This window comes from Cebidichthys violaceus, unplaced genomic scaffold (assembly GCF_023349555.1).
Source record: "Cebidichthys violaceus isolate CVI_PGR_0920_01 unplaced genomic scaffold, fCebVio1.0.p SCAF_221, whole genome shotgun sequence".
Classification (NCBI taxonomy): Eukaryota; Metazoa; Chordata; class Actinopteri; order Perciformes; family Stichaeidae; genus Cebidichthys; species Cebidichthys violaceus.
Window position 1 is genome coordinate 78214 of NW_027176397.1, and position 14333 is coordinate 92546.

Below are 14333 nucleotides of genomic sequence, written 5' to 3' on the forward strand. Positions count from 1 at the left end.
ATCCATTGATACATTAATTCATTCATTCATTCATCCATTGATCTGCTCAGCTGTGGTCATCTGTTGGATCTTTAGTGAAACACTTTGATCAGATAAACAACACTTTCAATCTGCACCACTAAACCTCTGCAGAGAGACGCACGTGCGTTGATTCGTCCTAGATGTTTCCTTAACTCTGAACATATTTTAGACTTCTCATTGTTTGTTTAATTAAAGGACATTTATGAAGTGTTTGTTTCACTTTTGTTGACCACTCACAGACAGAGAGGGGTTTTACAAAGTGTGAAGTTGAACAAAAGTGCTAAAACTCGTCTTAGTATTGATGTTGGTTATTAATAATTTGTCCGTACTGGTTCATGGTATTAAATTACATTCTTTGTAAATTAAGAGATCTTTCTGTTAACTCTGGGGACAGGAAGTAACAGACGTGTCATTTCCTGTTGCAGTTTGAGGCGGGTCAGAGGGGAGAGTAATGGAGGACTCTCGGCACATGGTGGAGGAGGTGTTGGCCCTTTGTCTCCAGAGGATCACCATGGAGGAAACCAGTATGAGCACTGAGCGCGGTGAGACACAACACTGACTCAGTAACAGTGTATTTAATGTCAAACAACAGAGAACCTGAGGAAGTTCTGAACATTCATCTCAGTCCAGAAATTTCTCTTCACTACAAATCTTCTGCTCTGTTTGACGATGATGTTTGAGATTGTTACTGCCTTCTTTCAGAGTTACTGCAAGTGGTGAAAAACCTGGAGACGGTGAGGAAGCAATGGCTGCACGCCGAGCTGGAGCTGAAGAAGTACAAAGAGCTGCTGGTGAAGTCGGACGTTTCCAAAGCTGCTCTGGAGGTCAAACTGAAACATGCTCGAAACCAGCTGGATGTGGAGATGAGGAAACGCTACAAGATGGAAGGAGACTATCACTACCTGGTGAGGCCTGCTGCTCAAGAACCACTCAATGTTCCACGTGGTGGTCCAACCACCAGCCCTTTACATTAATATATATATATATATATATATATATATATATATATATATATATATATATATATATATATTAATGAGCAGCATCAGGACTAATTTGTAATGAATGAAGTGTGCGGCCTGCAGGAGGTGCTGACTTCTCCTTCTCTCTCTTCTTCTCCTCTCTGATTGGTAGCAAAGGCAGATGCAGCTCATGTGTGACATCCTGGTCCACGACAGTAAGTCCAGCGCCTGTTTGAACGCCGAGCAGAAATCTCTTCTGGCCACATTTGAACACAAAGGAGCAAACGTGACTCTGCACCGACGCAGCAAACGGTAGACGAAGAGGAAACAATCCTCAAGAAGCTCAGTTTGTTCAGTCACCAGTTCTGTTGTTCCCTCCTCCTCCTCCTCAGCCCCTCTTCACTCACTGTTTTGGTGTTTCTCACTTTTTAAAGGTGTGGATCAGGCCAGATGTAAACCCCCTTCAGCTAAAGATCTCTTTCACTCTTACTGATATGAAGTAAGCTGCTCTAACGGTCCAGCCTGATGATGATCTTTGTGGTTTTAAACTAAATGAATAAGTGTGTAATGTAATCTCCGAGGTGAAGATGATGAGGCGTCTACTAAGGTCCTGAGCTCCCAGTATGTTGCTGCTCCCAGTAAGCCTCCATCACTGGTGCCATCTACTCTCTTCTGACAAAGATCTTCTTGCTCTCTAACCTTGTTGGATGAGTTCAGAGGGCTGCTGGTCCACACAGTGTGCAGGTCCTTCATAGTCTTTTGGTCCTGATGGCCTCCACAGTCTGGATGTCATCAGAGAGAAGATCTTTTTCTCCTGGGTTCCTTCGTCAGGTGTTGGTGAACATGTTGGCTTCATGGACAAACATGTGGACTGCTGTAATGCTTTCTTACATTTTCAAATGAAGATCCTTCTTGTGCGGTGAGCGGTAACACTTCCCAACCTGGACTCAGAAACCCTGATACGTACTCTTGTATCCCAGAAAAGTCCTCATCGAGAGCCTGTACGGATTTCCTGAGAGGTTCAGTGAATCTTTTCAGAAGGTTTTATCTGGGTTATGTCAGAGGTTTTTAAAAGGTTCCAGGAGTTAGTTCAGGACATTGTGGAGTTTCAGAACCAGGATTTAATTTAACTTTTTCTTTTGTTCATTCAGGTTGTGTGTGATTGACGAGTCGTCGTTCCTGTCCCACTCTGACATCAGCTACGATCGGACCGATGATGACGTGGTACGATCAATAAAACAGATTAAAGGACCAGTCTGTCTGAATCGTAACAGCTAAAGTATTAAATCCTAGGAGATTCTTTTTTTTTTTTTTTTTTTTCATATCACCCATCGGTTTTTACATAGATTTCTTTCCTTCTAGTCGTCCATTGATTTCCTCTTATTTATATTCAAATCAAGTTGAGACACTTCAGATAGGAAGTAAAGTTTATTTATGGTCCATCTCTATGTTGAGCTAAAGTGCTAAAACATGATTTACTATAAAGTCTTTCATGGTTTGATCATTTTTAAGTTGATGTTATAGAAGCAGCCTGACGTCAGTTTGTGTCTTTTGTTTCAGGATCTGGACACGACTTCCATTAAACCTCTGAAATCTCGAGCCAGGGAGAGGAGGGTAAGTGTTCCACTACGTTCCTTGAGCTTGATGTTCTATTGGTTCTCTGCAGCTCTCATCTGTTCTGACGTTCTATTGGTTCTCTGCAGCTCTCGTCTGTTCTGACGTTCTATTGGTTCTCTACAGCGCTCCTCGATGGGACTGCCTGTCGGCGCTCCAGTTGGGAAGCGAGGAAGAAGCGGGAATCTTTCTGCAGAGCTGCTGGAGATGAAACCTATAGAGGTGAGCCGCTCTCTGGAAACGTGCAGTTAGAGGTTCTCCGATCCTTTAACAGACGATGCAGAGCAGTAAAAACCACAAGGTTTTCCTCTGAAGGCTCCTTCCTTATTAGCTTGACCTCTAGATCAAACACATATTTCAAAATGCTTTATTAAAGTTCCTGCTTGGAAAATGAATCCATGTACTTGTCAGCTTCCGTCTATCCAAAGCAACGTCTTCCTTTTTGTCCTGAGGGAACCAGACCAGATCTATAATCTCTCCAGCCTGTTCTGGGTCTACCATGGGGGCCTCTTACTAGTCTTATGGGAGGCATCAGCTTCTGGAATATTTGCTGCTTGCCTTTGAATTATCTTTCATATGTCAAGTTTTACTTGTGATGAGCATGTTTCACATTTTATAAACCAAACAGCTAAACAATTAAATGAGAAAATAATTGGCAGATTAATTATTAATCAAAGTAATATAATGTCTGTATGAGACGCCCCCCCCCCCCCCCCCCCCCCCCCCCCCCCTTCTAGTAACAGGTCCAAACTGATGCTAGAGGGGGGTGTAGTGCGTCAGTTTGAAGCTCAGGACCAAGCTGCTGTGAGAATGTGTTGAAAGACTTCCTATCCCAATCTCCACCTCACGGACTCTCAGACTTTAGGCCGTGAGGGTTTAGTTCTCACTGTCAAATCGTTGAGTGTTTGAGTCTCTGGCAGCCATTTTGATCCTTTATGAACCCTTTCCTGAAGCATTAGATGCAGACTTTGCCTAAGGGAATTACCCACAAATCATTGCAATGTGACATTATGGGGTAGCCAGTGGACGCATGGAGATGTAAACAAAAAGGACGCTCACGTGTGTTCAGCCTATCGTATTAATATGTAGTCAGAAACATTAAGGGTTAAAGATGGAATATTAAAACATGAAGTCAAAGGTTATTTATTAATCAAATATTTGATTTAGTCATTGAAGCTGTTTTGACATAAACGAATAGATTATATGAAATACTTATCTTGTGAGGAAAGAGCCTGAAGACGTTCAAATCGGGGAGTACAAAGTATAAAATAAATACACACAGTTGTACATCTTCTTTTTTGTCGTTGTCATGGTAACGTGATAAGTCCCATTCATATTTACACCATTTAAATTAAGTCTCTTACACTCACCAGGTGACCTCAGTGAGTCCGTGAGGCTTCAGGTCTTGGGGGGACACTGGGACTGGGCCTTGTTTTCTAACTCCACATCCCAGAATCCAAAGTATTAACGGAGACATGGTTCCTTCCTGTTTAGACTGAGACAACTCGTCCTGCTAAGCTTTCTGTTTTAACTTGGAGCAGTGGAGGACAAAAGTTGACTTTGTGTAACTCAGGAGGTCAACACGTTGGTGAAGGAGCTGCTGAAGACCCCTAAGACTGGAGGTCAGATTGCCATCACACAAAACCAGGCCTGTACCTTCACCCAGGAGTGTGATGGCTCAGTGGGAGGAGGTGATTTTAACACACTGACTCTTGGTGCTCAGTGTTTGGGGTGAAGATCGGGCTCTTTTTTTAATCTCGTCTCTGCAGCCTCTTCTTCTGGTTTCTGGTTCTTTTATTTTCTTCTCACCACGCTGCCTTGTTCTCTCCATGTAGTTTGAGATTTTCTTTGATTAGAAATCGATCAATTTTAGTAGTTTGTGCACTAAATGTTACCGAGCATGAGACGCTGCAACAGCAGTCTAAATAATGTCACTACTCAAGTTTCCTTTAATTCAGTAGCAATATTAGTACTTTAATAAAAGCCCAAATATACATAAGGTTTCATGTTTATACTGCAGCTGACCTTCATCATCTAAAGATCCTTCAGCAGATTCAGAGTAGGTCCCAGTTTAAAACCTGTACTGCCTTCTGTCATGAATACTGCAGCTTTAGATTATTTTATGAATAATTCGTTTTTTCTACCTAAGCATATAAATACTGTATTTGCTGCCATACGAGCTGCTGATTAAAGCTCAGCGAGTAACTGAATTAGATGATCACAAACCTTCTTGAAGAGATTCCTCATCTTCTGTGATGTGTTTGTGTTCATCAGAACAAACCTCCGTGTGGCTTCCCTGTGATGAGACGGCTCTGGAGCCTGAAATTGAATCAAAGATGGAGAGTGCTGCCGTCAGAGTTTCATCCACCTGCAGAGCTGAGAAAACCGAGATGCATGTTTTCCTCACTAAAACTGTATGAACACACACAGCTACTCTGGTTCATATGTAATGTGTGACTGTACATTAATGTCTGTCAGGTACAGACCTTTCATTTGACTGAACAATACAATAGTTTTATACATAAATGTTTCCATGGATTTAAAATCTTTGAGTCAAATGTGAATCCTGAATGTCTGCTTGTTCCTCTGTTTATCTGTGATTAAGAAGTGACCATTGAAAAGCATCATGAATCAGAGGAATATGTTTATAAAGGGACTGGTTAGGAACAGTAATGTTTATGTGTAAAGGTAATTGACAAGGGTTAGGGTTGCCAAGGTTACAGCTGGTCAGGCAGCTTGACTAATTCCTGGCCGACTTCACCTCCAGTCAGTTTATCTGCCTCCCTCCAGGTGATCCGGCCGGAGGTGTGCTTACCGTGCGGGAAGAGGATGCGCTTTGGGAAGATGGCGGTGAAGTGCAGAAACTGCCGCGCAGTCGCTCATCCAGAGTGCAAACTGAAACTGAGCACCAGCTGCTCGGCCACAACCACGACAGGAGGTTCAGCTCAACAGGTACCTCTGAGTCATTTAAGGCGGGGCAGTGGTGTTCACGTTTCAGACCAGATGCTCTAGAACCAGAGACGGGGTACTGGTGTTCACGTTTCAGACCAGATGCTCTAGAACCAGAGACGGGGCAGTGGTGTTCACGTTTCAGACCAGATGCTCTAGAACCAGAGACGGGGTAGTGGTGTTCACGTTTCAGACCAGAAGCTCTAGAACCAGAGACGGGGTAGTGGTGTTCACGTTTCAGACCAGATGCTCTAGAACCAGAGACGGGGTAGTGGTGTTACATTACATTACATTACAGTCATTTAGCAGACGCTTTTATCCAAAGCGACTTACAATAAGTGCATTCAACATTGGTAATCAAAAGAACTACTAGTCACCAGAAGTCTTAAGTACATTTCCTTTTCCAAACAAGCATCTAAGAGCATGAAGCAGAGCATAACTCAGAGCCAAAGTACAGGGCAGAAACAAGAAAAACAGTTAGTGCTATAAGTAATACGAATACAATAAGTGCAACAAGCTAGTATGAAAACAATAAGCGCTAAGTGGAAGGCTCAGGGTAGCACTTCCTGAAGAGGTGGGTTTTCAGCCTGCGCCGAAAGATGGGCAGCGGCTCCGCTGTCCTGACGTCAGTGGGAAGTTCATTCCACCACTGTGGGGCCAGGACAAAAAATAGCCGTGACCGGGTCGATCAGCCGCCAGGACCTCTGAGCGACGGGGCAACCAATCGCCCAGAGGCAGCAGAGCAAAGTGGTCGGGCGGGGGTGTAAGGCTTGACCATGGCCTGGAGATAGGAAGGAGCTGTTCCTTTCACTGCCCTGTAGGCTAGCACCAGAGTCTTAAACTGGATGTGAGCTCTTACAGGTAGCCAGTGTAGAGAACGGAGAAAGGAAGTTGTGTGGGAGAACTTGGGGCGATTGAACACCAGGCAAGCTGCGGCTTTCTGGACAAGCTCCAGAGGTCTGATGGCCGACGCCGGGGCTCCGGTGAGTAGAGAGTGTCAGTAGTCCAGGCGGGAGATGACAAGAGCCTGGATGAGAACCTGCGCCGTCTCGTCAGTCAGGAAGGGACGAATCCTCCTGATGTTGTAGAGCAGGAATCTGCAGGAGCGTGTAACGGATGAAATGTTTGCCGAGAATGACAGTTGGTCATCCAGGGTCACACTCAGGTTCCTCGCAGTCCGAGTTGGCGTCACCACGGTATCATCAATGGTGATGGACAGGTCCCGGTGCGGGCAACCCTTCCCCGGGAGGAACAGTAGCTCAGTTTTGTCTAGGTTGAGCTTGAGGTGGTGTGTCGTCATCCACTTCGAGATGTCAGCCAAACACGCAGCGATGCGCGTCTCCACTTGGGTGTCACCGGGGGGAAATGACAAGACCAGCTGGGTGTCATCGGCATAACAATGGTAGGAGAAGTCATGCGAGCGAATAACAGAACCCAGAGATGTTGTGTAGAGCGAGAAGAGAAGGGGACCCAGGACTGACCCTTGCGGAACCCCCGTAGTCAGCATGCGTAGTTCTGACACGGCCCCCCTCCAGGTCACCTGGTAGGATAGACCCGTCAGGTAGGATGCAAACAGGGAGAGTGCAGAGCCTGAGACGCCCATCCCCTCGAGGGATGAGAGGAGGATTTGATAGTTCAGTGTCAAACGCCGCAGACAAGTCCAGGAGAATCAGGACAGAGGAGAGAGAGTTAGCTCTTGCGGCGTGAAGCGACTCTGTCACCGCAAGGAGGGCCGTCTCTGTCGAGTGACCCACTTTGAACCCGGACTGGTGGGGTCCAAAAGGCTGTTTTGGTGGAGATAGGAAGACAATTGGTTAAAGACAGCACGTTCAAGTGTTTTGGATAGAAAGGGTAGAAGAGAAACCGGTCTGAAGTTCTTGACATCAGAGGGGTCAAGTGATGGTTTCTTCAGAAGGGGGGTGACTCTGGCGGTCTTGAAGGCCGTGGGAAAGCATCCTGAAACAAGAGATGTGTTGATGAGGTGGGTGAGGAAAGGAAGGAGTTCAGTCGCAATAGACTGAAGAAGAGGGGAAGGGATTGGGTCAAGGGAGCACGTGGTGGGGCGGTTAGACGTAACAAGGTTGAGGACCTCGTTAGGGGAGAGACCAGCCAGAAAGGGTAAGATGGGGCGTGGAGATGGGAGGGAGAGCTGTGGGGCCAGGATTGGACAGAGAGAGAGGGGCTGAGAGAAGGAGGATGTGATATTGTTTACCTTCTTGTCAAAGAAGTTTGCGAAATCATCAGGGAGAAGGGAGGAAGTAGGAGGAGGGGGTGGGGGTTGGAGGAGTGAAGTGAAAGTTTCAAAGAGTTTTTTAGGATTGGAACCAGAGGTTAGGATTTTAGAGCGGAAGAACGCAGCTTTAGCAGTAGATAGAGAGGAGGAAAAAGTGGAACGAAGAGCTTGGAAGTTAAGAAGGTCCTCCGGGAGTTTGCCTTTTCTCCATTTACGCTCAGCCTCTCTTAGGCTCCGTCTATCAGTACGCACTGAGTCCGACAGCCACGGGGCAGGTGGAGTTGGGCGTGCAGGCCTGGAGGTGAAGGGACAGAGTTTGTCCAAAGTAGAAGTAAGGGTGGAGAGGAGAAGATCAGTAGCAGTATCAGGGGATAGGAGAGAGAAGGATTCAGGGTCAGGGAGAGCAGAGGTGACAGAAGAGGAAAGATCAGCAGGGGAGAGGGAGCGGAGATGACTCCGGGTTGAAACCATGTGGGTAGGTGGAGGAAGTGATGGAGCAGAGGATAGGGAGAGGGAGTAGGACATGAAATAGTGGTCAGAGAGCTGGAGGGGAGTGACAGAGAGGTTAGCAGTAGAACAGTGCCTAGTGAAGATAAGATCCAGCTGGTTGCCGGCCTTGTGGGTAGGAGGAGAAGAAGAGTGGTAAAGGTCCAAGGAGGAGAGGAATGAAAGAAGAGGTTCAAGCTTGTCGGTCTGGATGTTGAAGTCACCGAGCAGGATGAGCGCCGAGCCATCGTCATGGAGATGCGAGACTAATGTGTCGAGCTCCTCCAGGAACTCACCAAGAGGCCCTGGTGGGCGATACACAACAGCAATGGTGAGCTTGACTGGATAAGTGACAGTAACAGCATGAAATTTGAAAGAGGACGGGGAGAACTGAGGAACAGAGACAAGAGAGTATTTCCATTTTGGGGAAATTAGCAGGCTAGTACCACCACCCCGCCTCGCAGCTCTGGGAGTGTGAGAGAAAGAGTACACATCTGACAGAGCTGCGGGTGTGGTGGTGTTTTCTGTTGTGATCCAGGTCTCAGTTAGAGCAAGAAAGTTAAGGGAGAGCAAGGAAGCGTAACCTGAGATGAACTCAGCTTTCGGCACTGCCGACTGGCAGTTCCAGAGCCCCCCCGCCACCATTTGCTCGCCCCGAGCTGAGAGAGTAGGACAGATGAGGTTAGTGGGGTCGCGGCTCCTGAAAGCTGCCCAATGTCTACGTGACCACCGGGCAGAGGACCGGACAGAAATAGGATGCAAACACATGGTTGTACATGCTCGAGAAGTCTTAGCTTGACGAAGTCAGGCTTGAAAAAGTCGGCCTGTTGCCTTTGTTTGCCAGACGCTTGAAAGCTGAAGCTTCCAGCAGTGGTTAAGTACAACTATCTACTGATTGCTCATTGTCTGCCAGGAGTGGAAGCTCCGCCTTTGCAATCAGTGAACAAGGCTTGATCAAACAAGCCGTTTCAAACAAGCAGAAACTCAGATAGCACTTCACAACTGAGGCCACTGAGACAGGCCTAAGTACAGCTATCGAGACAGTTCAAAGCAGGTTACTTTAAAAGCAGGCCTAAGTACAGTTTAAAAAGCAAGAACAAGATACTTATCAAATGCAGGTGAGTTTAGAAGTTCAGCTGGTCCACCAGGAGATGGATACACTGAAGTTAAAACTCAAACTGGATTACTTATATCCTTGAGAGGTGGAAGCTCCTCCTTTGCGATCAGAGAACCAGGCTTGATCAAACAAGCCGTTTCAAACAAGCAGAAACTTGTTCACGTTTCAGACCAGATGTTTTCAGACCAGATGCTCTAGAACCAGAGACGGGCTTGTGGTGTTCACATTTCAGACCAGATGCTCTAGAACCAGAGACAGGGTTGTGGTGTTCACGTTTCAGACCAGATGCTCTAGAACCAGAGACGGGGCAGTGGTGTTCACGTTTCAGACCAGATGCTCTAGAACCAGAGATGGGGTAGTGGTGTTCATGTTTCAGACCAGACGCTCTAGAACCAGAGACGGGGTAGTGGTGTTCATGTTTCAGACCAGATGCTCTAGAACCAGAGACGGGGTAGTGGTGTTCATGTTTCAGACCAGATGCTCTAGAACCAGAGACGGGGTAGTGGTGTTCATGTTTCAGACCAGATGCTCTAGAACCAGAGACGGGGTAGTGGTGTTCACGTTTCAGACCAGATGCTCTAGAACCAGAGACGGGGCAGTGGTGGTCATGTTTTTACTTCATGGTGAAAACTGAAGATAAGGAACTTTCCAAGAGGAGGTGGGAGTGAAGACTTCACTGAGCTCCTCATTGAGGAGCACACAGAGAGGTCATTCCTTCCCATTTTTAATGAGGCTTTTGACAATCTCGCATATTCTTCCGATACAAAGGAACTCACCAATTATTTTCATAAAATCTGCCGATACACACTGAACAATAAGAGCAGCCCTGGATAAACCAGGACATCGGACTCTTAAAGACTGCAGAGAGAATGTGAATCACAGGTGCACTAGAACTCCTTCAACGATTTAATACAACATTCTAGTAAAGTGAAGAAAGCTGTCAATTCTTTTCAGTTGGTATCTGCTCTTCAGCTCAAACCTCACACGTTATTTAATACCACCAACCATTTTGTCAATCTCTCACAAACATTCTGATCAGTCCTCGTGCTGCTGGACTAAGTGTTGCCTTGGACACCGTAGAGCCCAACATGTGGAGTCGCCTTTTACTGGATTAAGTTCAGCATCTCTACTGACGACCTACACTTAGCTACGTTTTTCTTTTCCAGTATCGTATCCATTCATATCTTCTCTTTATGACTATTTACATGTATTTATGTTTATTTTAACTGCAATGTCATTCAAGAGTTTGTTCTTTAACTGGCATTCTGTTTTATGAGAGTTATTGATATTTGCGTCTTATTTGGTTATTGCTTTATACAAGCTTATTCTCCACATTTTACTCACTTTATATGAACTCATCCATCTGTTCATTTTCGGCCTCAGTGCTGCTCTCGTTGTTGTCATACGGGGGGCTAACATGGATTTTTATTTGGAAAGCGCTTTGTGCTGAAGCTTGAAGATTGCTTTTGAAATAAAATAACCCTCAGGAAGTGTAATATTAATCATCTCTGATGTCTATTTGGAATAAACCGTATCCACTGATCTTCTGCAAGGTCCTGGTCTCCTGATGGCTTTGACTTTGTCTGACCTCATATTGGTTTACAAACTGGACTATATGTTGGTGTTGCCATACAACAGTTTTATTTCCTCCATTTTCACAATAGAAGCCAAAAGAGCTCATGAAATGCAGCCGAACGTTCACAGAAACGCATAATGTCATTGTGGCTTCTTTAATAATGTTTTGTCTCTTTAGAACTCGTTGGAGGATTTTGCTCCAGTGATCAGCCCCAGAGTGCCTCTTCTGGTCGTGGAGTGTGTGACTGAGATAGAGAGGAGGGGCCTGCAGGAGGTGAACTCGTCCTCGGTCTTTTTTCAAACATGCTTTGTTCAGTCTGGTTCATGTTTTACCTGCCGTCTGCAGATAGGACTCTACCGAATTCCTGGAGGGGAGCGTCTGGTGAAGGAGCTCAGGGATCGATTCCTCCAGGGGAAAACTCCGCTCATGCTGAGTAAGGTTCATGACGTCCACGTGCTGTGTGGTCTGCTGAAAGACTTTCTGAGGAAACTGGAGGAGCCTCTTATCCCCTTCAGACTGCACAAGACCTTCATGGAGGCTTCAGGTATGAAGGCTGAAGCTGCTCACAGAGTCATCAGAATTTATCATCATTGATCAACGCCATGACAACCACACAACCTTAATCTCGACATAGATAAATCATCAGTGTAGATGATCTGTTAGAAGACATCTCATTAGACCTCGTCAGTCTGAACTCATCTAACCATCAGTGTGTGTTTGTTTTAGAGCTGGCTGATGAAGACAACAGCGCTGCCAATATGTATCAGGCCATTGCAGAGCTGCCAAAGGTCAACAGAGACACTCTGGCATTTCTCATGCTTCACTTGCAGAAGTAAGAGCTTTTTGTCTTGAGTTAAAAATTCTTGATTTATGTAATTTCAGCAGCACATAAGTTGAAAAGTGGCTCCTGTTGTTATCGTGTCATATGTCACTTAATGATTCTTTAGGGTGATGATGAGTCCTCTGTGTCAGATGGACAAGAGTAATTTGGCCCGGGTGTTTGGACCAACGATAGTGGGATATGGGATGTCTGAGCCAACTCCAGCAAAGATCTTGAGAGACTTAAACACTCAGCCAAAGGTTTGCTTCTTTCTAATTGTCTTATTCACAGTATGTGGATATTAGTAAAACTGGATTTTACCACTGAGGCCGTTTCTACATAAGTGCATAATTACAGAATTATTCACCTGAACAAACGGCTAACATGTTTCTTTTTATCTTAAATTAATCAATTTTATTTGTACTGCTCAAAATCACAAATTACTAGTTGGCCTCAGAGGGCTTTACAATGTGAACACAGCATGACATCCTCTGTCCTTGGACCCTCACATCGGTACAGGAAAAACTCCCCCCCCCCCCCCCCCCCCCCCCCCCCAAACAAAAAATGTAAGAAGCCTCTGGGAGAGCAACAGAGGAGGGATTCCTCTCCCAATCAAATAAACAACATAATACAATTACAACATAGTCAATTATCTTATCATTATTAAATATTAATCAAAGTTAGTAATGTGCATTAATGGGACATGAATTCATACAAAAGGAGAGAGTGAAGATGAGAGAGGAGCTCAGTGTATCCGAGGAAGTCCTCCAGCAGTCTAGGCCTGTAGCAGCATATCTAGGGGCTGGTCCAAGGCAAACCTGAGCCAACATTTTGAAATGTTACGTAGGGGAAAAAGGGTTTTATCTGGGAGTTAAAAGACAAATCCTGATCAAAGATAACTGAGATTCTTTACGGTGCTGCTGGATGCCAGCACAATGCCATCTAGAAAAACTATATCGTTAGAATAACTTTAGTTTTGTCTGAGTTTAACATAAGGAAGTTGCAGCTCATCCAGGTTTTTATGTCCTTGGGCTGCTTGAAGTTTAGTGAGCTGGTTGGTTTCATCTGGTTTGATCGATAGATATAATTGCATATCATCTGCATAACAATGAAAGTTTATAGAGTGTTTTCTGATAGTATTGCCTAAAGGAAGCATATAAGGTGAATAAAATTGGTCCAAAGACAGAACCTTGTGGAACTTCGTGACTAGCGTTGCTGTTCTGTTAGGTTTCATTGTATACAAACTGGGATCGATCTGATAAATAGGATTTAAAACCAGCTCAGTGCTGTCATAGAAAGTCACACAACTGATTTGTGACAGCTTTCACCTCAACCATAATCATTGTTTAAGAGTAATAATCTTGTCCATCTTTGGTCTAGTGGTTCATTACGCCTGTTGTTCTTTTTCTCAGGTTATATCCGCTTGTTGTCTGTCCCTGAAGCCTACTGGAGACGTGTCCTCACCGTCCAGATAGATGGGATCTCGCCCTCTACCACTAAAAGCCAGAGCCTGGATGATGCGCATGGTGGGTGTATTTGTGTACAGCGTGAAACTGCTCTAGATAGCCTTATCATTGGTCTAATGAGCTGCATTTTGTCCCAATCTGCATGTACGCATACAGTATCCGCCCGCCACACTCCCGAATTATTTCCTTTAATTTAGAGATCTGCATAGTCATTTCACTGCGAGCCTTCTGCTTCAGAGTCACGCACATTTTCTAATGTTTTTTTTGTTGTTGATCTAGATTTCAGGCGTTTTTTTGAGCCGTTGACTTCTCCAGAGTTAAACAGCTACTACAAAACTCCCAGCAGAGGAACTCTGGGAGTCTGGATTAGGAACCTGGGCAACGCTCCCACCAGCACGTAAGACCACAACGGACCAGGTCCAACTTTCAGTCCACTACCAACAGCTTTGTTAGATTAATTTACACCTCGAGCTTCAATCTCATCACACAACTAAACAGGTTGTGGCCCAAAACACATGAAATGGTTCCTAATATTAATCGGCCCTGATGGATGTCAGGTTTTTAGATTCTCTCTCGTTTCTCTCTCTCCAGGGGTCGAGCAGAACCGGGGCGAAGGTTCTTTGCCTCACCCAACTGATCCACGGACCTGAACCTCACAAGGGCAGACCAGTTTAACCATTTTGACCAATCACAGGACAGCTTCCTCTTGCTGCCGGCTGTTCTAACGAATTGTGTGTGTGAGAAACATGGTTCAAGTTTTAAACTGGACTTGTGTTGTTTTGACTTTATTAAACACTAAACTATGAAAAATAAAATAAAAGTACTTGAAACTTGAAATATACATAATAAAATATTTGACTTTAAATGATTGTTTGTTGTTATACCTGATAAACACTTAGAGTGAAACTTAAAAGGATCCATCATGAGTGAATGTTACTTACTAATAACCCTCCTGTTATTTCTACCCCTGATACATCCAGAATACGTGACTATGATCAAATCTGAAAGTCAGCATGAAACCAGATCTTTTTGGTTTTATTATTTCATACAGAAGCTCTTGTTTTCTTGCCGTTCCCAACATGAGAAGCT

At 45.0% G+C, this 14333-nt stretch overlaps 1 protein-coding gene across 1 annotated transcript; it reads left to right on the top strand.

Moving 5' to 3' along the window:
* The first annotated feature begins 23 nt into the window (after nucleotides 1-23).
* Nucleotides 24-14043, top strand: si:ch1073-416j23.1 (rac GTPase-activating protein 1). Its single transcript, XM_068718193.1, has 16 exons — nucleotides 24-563; nucleotides 724-926; nucleotides 1156-1295; nucleotides 2135-2207; nucleotides 2544-2597; nucleotides 2724-2819; nucleotides 4171-4288; nucleotides 4872-5011; nucleotides 5388-5549; nucleotides 11136-11231; nucleotides 11304-11502; nucleotides 11685-11790; nucleotides 11906-12042; nucleotides 13191-13304; nucleotides 13524-13641; nucleotides 13836-14043. Exons 1-16 carry the CDS (start codon nucleotides 473-475, stop codon nucleotides 13879-13881), a joined length of 1893 nt encoding a protein of 630 aa, XP_068574294.1. The 5' UTR covers nucleotides 24-472; the 3' UTR covers nucleotides 13882-14043.
* The last annotated feature ends 290 nt before the right edge of the window (nucleotides 14044-14333 follow it).